The 7663-nt window shown below is 40.9% G+C and overlaps 1 protein-coding gene across 1 annotated transcript; it reads left to right on the top strand.

Moving 5' to 3' along the window:
* Positions 1-1110: 1110 nt before the first annotated feature.
* LOC131263789 (zinc finger protein on ecdysone puffs-like) lies at positions 1111-7139 on the top strand. The gene is made up of 5 exons (XM_058266046.1): positions 1111-1428; positions 1969-2123; positions 4851-5410; positions 5490-6293; positions 6838-7139. The coding sequence occupies exons 1-5, from the start codon at positions 1111-1113 to the stop codon at positions 7137-7139; spliced, it is 2139 nt and encodes a 712-aa protein (XP_058122029.1).
* Positions 7140-7663: the final 524 nt, after the last annotated feature.

Genomic DNA, 7663 nt, shown 5'->3' with positions numbered 1-7663 from the left:
TAATTCTTTCTACCGTGTGTAAAAAATAAACTTTTTTAACAGTTTTAAGAGGTTTAGAGCATAATTGGTTTATTTTTTCTCTCAAAAGGTTTTATTTATTTATTTTTATTTTTATCTGCATTTTCTGGACAACAGCTGTTAGCGAATCTATGTTTGACAGGTTGGACAAAAAGAGATAGCGTTGGAACACCGGCTATGTTAAGAATGAAAGGCATTGAGCTGATTGAATTGAATGTTGCTCATTCTCTCTCTCTCTCTCTTTCTCTATCTCTTTCTCTCTTTGTTGCTTGCCGGCACCAACGTGGCTGGTAGCAATGCCTTGAACAAAGCCGGCAAGATGCGAGTTTTTTTACCGGCTACTTTCTCTGTTTCTTTTCTTTCTTTATTGTTGGTGATATTGTTTAGGCGGTGTAAAAATCACGGTTGTAATTCATCTCATTTTTTGCTACCAGCGCATGCTCTTTCACTTGGGCAAGTCTCTTCTTCGATGAAGAAACATGAGTTGATTGTTAACACTCCATGAAATGTGATGGAGCAATCAACCGAAGCAACGCTGTCGTTACTTTTTGAAAATTTCGAATTCATTATAAAAAAGTTATTTCCTTGATAGTGCCTTGAAATATCCATTGATGTGCACGACATACCTTTAAGAACAATGACGTAATTTGTAACTAACAAAAAATTTAAAAATAAATTATCGAGATATTTCGAGGGACCATGGAATTCTTACGTCATTTGTACTTGGCGAGAAGATAGCGGGGGTCGAAAATATATCCATCGTTCTTTTGGCTTGACTTAAACTTCAAGATCTTTGGAAAACCTAAACGATTCGTGGAAAAGTTCTGCGCATGTCGTACATCCCGGTTCGTGTCAGTTCCTCGCGGGTAACGCACGCACGTCACACCGACCGTGTTGTTTGCCGCGAGCGTGTTACATCAATGTTTTTTTTCCGGAAACAGGGTCGGTGGTGCAAGATGGGCCTGCTGCTACTGCAGTGTTGTCCCATCAGATTGCCAATGTTTGCTACTAAACACTTATCTCTACCAGTAATTCGGTGTCTTCTTTCTTTCCAGAAACCCCAGAGGAAGAGTAAAGTTACCTCCTGAAATCATGGCCTATCGCAACAATAACCGTCGCGGTGGAGGTGGTGGTGGTGGTGGCGGCAGTGGTGGAGGTGGCGGTGGTAGCGGCGGCGGTGGTGGTGGTGGTGGTGGCGGGGGCAACTTTGGTAACAACTATGGCAACCGTATCAACCCTTGGGATACGGGAGTGGGCGGGGGCCGTGGTGGGAACAATGATGCCATCACGTTTGCCAACAGTTTGATTAACAACCTGCTCCGCAATCAAAACACTAACCAAGTTCCATCACTCTTGGATGGTGTGCAATCTTCGCGATTTGAAGACATCAATGGTTATAATTTCATTAGGGTATGTATTAGCGTCAATGTTGGTTACATACTAAACGATTCACACATACGGCTAGAGAATGCCTTGGTATAGGATAAGGAAAGTCAATGGAAACTGAAGGCTCGTTTTGGCCAATTAATGTTATTTCATTTCCTACATATGACCTGTCTATTATCACGGTCTCGATCTGGTTATTATTTACTTCTGTAGTTAAGTAACTAGCTAAAGAAAACATTCCCAAATGTTGCAATTTTAAATTAGTTTTGAAGGAAGCGTGTTTACAAAACAAAAATTCTAAAGGATGAAACAATAGCTTATACATTTTTTTAAATTAATATGATATGCATTTTTTGCATAGGCTTTAACAATAGTAAATAATAATGACAAATTACCAGAATGTTTATATAGTTTTTGCTATTGTTAAAAGATGATCTACGAAGTAAATAAGCATTACAGGCCGTTTCGGTTATCATCAGCCATATTCGGAAGCGGAAAAAATTGTTCAATGTAAACTCCCACAAATTATCTCTTTTTTCCTCCTTTGTTTTTCAATGATCTCAGAACCGATACGGTAAGAATCGTTACACTAATGGACGTGGCATCCGAAAGCCGGATGCCGTCGCCCGTACGAAGAACGTTCTGGCAAAGAATTCATGTAACCCGTCCCATAGAGAAGCTCTCGATAGCGCATGTACTAGCAATCGAGACAATCAGAGGTAAGAAAGTGCACAGCAAGGACCACTTGTGTAGCCAAAAATCCATGTCTAGAACGCATATTCGAAAAAGTACGGCGAGCACTGGCTCAAATGACAGCCAGCTATTACATATAGCAACGCGCCATTCTCTTTGTGAATGTTCGATGTGCGGCTGAGCAAATCGTGACATAATTTGTTACTTAGAAACAGCAAGATTATAATCACGAATTCAAGTCAACATTGATAAACGCAGTTTTTTTTAATGCACCGAAGAATGACGAAATTTCCACACACACACACGACTGCACAGTCGCATGGTTCAGTGAACAATAAAATCCTTTTTTTGAAACACATCGCGATTGCGTATTGTTTGGTGCGTTTTTCATTTTGCAGAGCATCAAAACGTAGTTTACGTTTGCTTGGTAGTAAATAATTGTATCTTTCCCAATTGGTTGAACAACTGCAACGCGGACAAGTTAAAGTACACTTCACAACGATTCGATTTGTGATTGCTCAAAAAAACATCGCTCATTCTACACGTTGTTGGTGCTTCTGGTCAGTCTTCCATTTTACTTGGTTACTAAAGAATAGCTTTGAATTGGTTTGAAAAATTTTTGACTGAACAGATGAAGGGATGCGGATAATTCTGGATGTATCGAGTTGAATAAGGTTTTCAACACAATACAACCTAATCTACATGTATCCTTTTTACTTGTCATTTTATTCCGTATTTTTTCTCGCACGATTCGTTTCGGACTGCCACTTTTTCTTCAGCGGTCTTTCAAGCTACGTTACTACTTTCGTATCGATTGATTGTTTCATGCTCTTTTTTCATCCTTTTCTTCGATAACTTGTCTTGTTCGAGTAAGGATTTTTGAACTCATTGTTGTCGCTCACATCCATTTAGCCCTCATTTCACTCTTTAACTTTAACTACTGCAAGTTACCGCTTCAATTAGAACCTGTTCTATACTGTTCTTACTATCCAAACAAAATAAATATGCGTAATAATTCACAAAAAACACCTTCCTCTACTAGACATGGAATTGGATTGAGCGATCAGAAATTGTACTCGTACGAAAACTGGCTTTTTGAAAAAGTGTGTTCCTAATTAGTCGTATGTTGAGAATTCTTCGGGTTACCTCTCAGGAGCTCGTTTTCCTTAGGATAAACCAAACTTCGTTCAATTCCTCGAGTCGCTTGTTTTTTTGTTATTAGTATTTACGTTAGGTTCGTTGAAATCCGTGATTAAAAATTTGTGTTCACTTGACTTTTAAATTTTGGCCATGATATAAGTTATAAACAATCCTGGTTGAAAGGGTATCGGCTGGATTAATATTTACCGTTTTCTACATAAACTGTCCCTCAAAAAGTATCATATCTATTTGAAACATAACAGTTCCATTCATCTGTATTTTGGATTTATTTTTATCCGAGGACACTTTTTCCAGGTTTGCCTGTTCTAACTCTTGTTTTCAATCCAAGTATCTATTGCCAAGGCATTTGGACTGCTACCTTCACGTTTCTTTCTGTTTAAATTTCACATACCATTCAATGCTCTCTTTTCTTCCGGTTTATCCCTTTTCAGAATGACTATATTTCGCGGTTAAATCTTGGATATCAAAGACGAAATCCAATTCAGTCTAGTAATAATAGTAAAAATAAGAACAGGTAATATTACATTTCAACCTGCACACTAGCTTTTGCATGAATGAATTCACAACCTTTGTTCACACATTTGTTTTCCTCCTCCCCCTGAGAATGCTTAGTTTTTTGGCTGGTTTATATTGAAGTTACGACGTAAACGATTTACGTAATGCAGAAAACGGAGTAAAAAGTAGGAAAAATGATTGAAAATTGGTTAAATTTAGAACACAAATAAAAACTCATAAGTAATAGCGTCGTTGTACATACTATTGCTGCCAGGGGTGTTTGCATTAAGTATAAAATTATCTGATTTTTTGTTTTTTCTGTGAGCCTGAAGTTAAAGTTTACTAAGGATTATACACACTAAATACAGTTGATAATTATTCATGGGTATTTATGATAATGTTTGTAAATATATATTTTGCCTTTGGCCGTATTTTTGTATGCATGAATGTTAGCATAAAATTCCAAAATAAAATTGCTTTTACTTTGCTTATATGAATTAAAAGAAAACGTTAAGAATAAATGTATTGACCATTCGCAACAAAAGTTGCTTTGTTGCTAGCCATTAATGTCATTAATTAATGCAGCTATGTTTTTATTGATGTTTTTGTTAAGCACGTGACAATCATGTATATTTTGAATATTGGAAATACTTTTCGTACCTAGCATTTACGTTGCACATGGTAAAAGATCTACAAGAATCATTCGTTGAAGAATAAGTTTACGTATGATTTTCAAAGCCTACTGGAAGCACCAATCAACCTTTCGAATGTGTTCAGTTTATAAAACGAACCATTATATTGGGAAGGCATGGAGGCGCATGGTGTTTTTCGCGTGTTTTCATTTTCATTCAATGAGTTGACTCCGATTTTGGTGTTGAAGTGCATAAAGTTTGTTCGGTGTACGCTTGAATATAGTTATCAAACAGTTCATGAAACAATGAACTGTTGTGTAGATGCCAATCGATACTTTTTTAGGTGTTTTTGTTTGACGTATTGTTTTATTTAACGCATTTCTATTTCTTTATGGATGTTTCTGATTTCATGTTCGACTTGCGCGCTGTATTGGTCATCGAAAATGCAATAAACACCGAATGCAGCGGTAATAAGGGAACCAAAAAGGGCAACACGACCAACAATGCGTCGGGTGGTGCAAAGGATAAAACCTTGCCCTCGAAGGTTTCATCACCGTACATGGAAGTTTCGAACGACTTTCTCTACTGTCACATGTGCGATAAGCACATGTACGATGCGACTTCATTTGAGAATCACATCACCGGCCGTACGCACCGGGTGATGAAGGAGAGCATCGAGGAGAGCTACCGGATGCGGGCCACGCTGCTCCGCCAGGAGGCCCGCATCGCCGAGCAGCTTAAGACGATCGAGATCGACCGTCTGAAACGCATGGGAAAGGCCAAGAACTACTACAAGGTGCGCGAGTACTGTCCGATGTGCGAGCTGTTCTTTTACGGCCACATCATCGCCCATCGGCGCTCGGAAAAGCATCTGGATCTGAAGAAGTTCTTGCACCCGAAGTGCGACGACTGCGAGCTGGAGTTTCACAATCGTACGGAGTACGATGATCATTTGCTTTCGGTTGTGCATATGAAAAATTGCAAATCTAAACCAAGCCGACTTGACATCGAACGTAAGGCAAAACGTAAGTATTTGCGACGGCATAAATCCTTTATAGAAGTTTTGATTGGCTTAATACTTTTTCTTTCTCTCGTTGTTGACAGAATTGACTATTTCTACTATGAATGATGAGTTACTAGACATTCGCGAAGAGACGGCTCCAAAGAAGAAGAAAGAAAAGGATACTGCTGCGGTATCCGCGGCAAAGAAATTGGAGACCGGAGACGGAAAATCAGGCACCACCAGCGGTAAGCCGGCGGGGACAGAAGCGGCGAACGGTGAACCGAGCAAAGCGACCGATGACGATACCACGACCACAACCGATACCCTCGAAGATGGAGCCGGAAGTGATAGTGGTAAACCATCTGTAGATGACGGCGTTGGGGCGACGCTGGACGATCCGAAGCTCGACGAGGACTGTCTGGAAGATGAGCTGCTTGCTAAGGAGGAAGAAAGTGAAGACTGCATACTCGACTACAAGCCGGGTGATGAGATTGCGTCGGAAATCGACAACAAACTGCCTCGCTACCGTAAGAATCGTGCGCTCGGCCTTAGCCTGATTGGCAAGCTAGAGTGCGTGGAGTGCCGCATCTGTCACAAGTATTTTGATAGTGAGGCCACGGGCGAGGTGCACGCCCGCACTCACTCGCACTATCGTGCGTTTATTCGTTTTCTGAACGAGAAGGCAATGGAGGTGCGTATCGCCCAGAAGCGGGCCGCCGTCGCGCTGGAAGAAGCTGAGGCGGCGAAGAAAAAGCAGAAGCTGGCCGACGAAAAGAAGAGCGTGGAGGAGATGAACGGTGGTGAGCAGAACGGAGGAGGAGCTGGAGCCGGCGGTTCCTCCGTCACCGCCGCCGTCGAAGCAGTGAAGAAGGACTCGGAGCTGTACGATCCATCGGAAGCAACAGGTGATGATTATGAAGATTATGTCGGTGACGGCCGTCAGCGTCACGAAAAGTATCCAAATTTTTGTACTAGCAAAGCAGCAAAGTGTGATTAGCGACTGGCTTTATCGTAGATAACTCTTAGTTACGCACCGATGTGATGACGATTACATCTGTTAGACTTGGTCTTCATCGTCGTTTTGTTTATTTCATTTTTTTTCTACGTAGATTTTCTAGTATATCACTTCTTTACTAACCCAATCGGGAAATCAATTATTTTCGTACGTTTACTTGTTTGTGTGAAGCCTATTTTTATGTTTCTTTGAATACATGCATTTTTGATGCACTTGATAATTTGGTAACAATTGTGTTTTTTTTTCTTTAATTTTGGATGCAATTCTGAGGCATGGTGTTCCATCTGTTGTGGTTTATGTTTTTCTCTTTGAATTTAAAATTTTTAAAATTCCCCTTTATATTTCCATTGTTTCTACTTGAAAATCGAATCTTTACAACTATTGCATTATTGCTGCTAACAAACAGTACACTAATTGTTTTGTAACCTTTCAAGAATCTGGCGATGCGAGTATGGCCGAAGACGGCAAGAGCGACGACGGTCAGAACGGGTCCGAGCAGGTCGAACTGATGGAAACGGAGGACCGTGCCGGCGGGGCAGAAGATATCGGTAAAACCGATGAGGATGCTCTCACGGCAATGGGCAATAACGACGAGCAACCTGATGCTGAAGGAGGTGAAGACTCCGGTAAGGAGGAAGAATCCAAAGAGTCCCACAAGAAGGACAAATCGGGCGCCCGTGGAGGCGGAAACAGGCGAGGACGGAGCACTAGGGGTCTTTATGGCAGCCGCTACTAGGGGGAGAGAGAGAGAGTGAACGGTTTTGGTGAAAATGTGAAGAACGGAAGTGCAGTGCCAGTGCAGTGGCAAACTGGTGGTGTTAAATCGTGCAACACAGCTTTCTATTCCTTCCTTAGGAGAAGAAACTCCGATATTAATCCCAATGTTTCTCCAGGATACATTCACAAAGTAAAAACCAAACAACTGGACGCAAAGCCTAGTGCTTACCGTTTGCAGTATACAATCTTAATCAATGTGCATCCACACCCTGCGAGATTATTGTCATAAGAGAAAAGTTACATAGTCTGTGGAGATGGTTAGTTCCCGTTCGAAGAGTGCGAAGCAAATGATCTGCATTTGTCTTATTCTCCTTGCATAGCTCTAGATATCGGTGGTAGGATTGTTCGATACTATTTCCACTAATAACCAAGTGCTGCGTCGTTCTATTCGATGTCCTTCTGAGCAGAGGTAGAAGGAACGGACTAGTTCTAGCAGTAAGCATGAGCACGTAAACGCTTTCAAACCATATAATTTAACGCAGT

This window comes from Anopheles coustani, chromosome 2 (assembly GCF_943734705.1).
Source record: "Anopheles coustani chromosome 2, idAnoCousDA_361_x.2, whole genome shotgun sequence".
Classification (NCBI taxonomy): Eukaryota; Metazoa; Arthropoda; class Insecta; order Diptera; family Culicidae; genus Anopheles; species Anopheles coustani.
The sequence above is the reverse complement of the archived record's forward strand: the minus strand, read 5'-3'. Positions and strand labels throughout refer to the sequence as shown.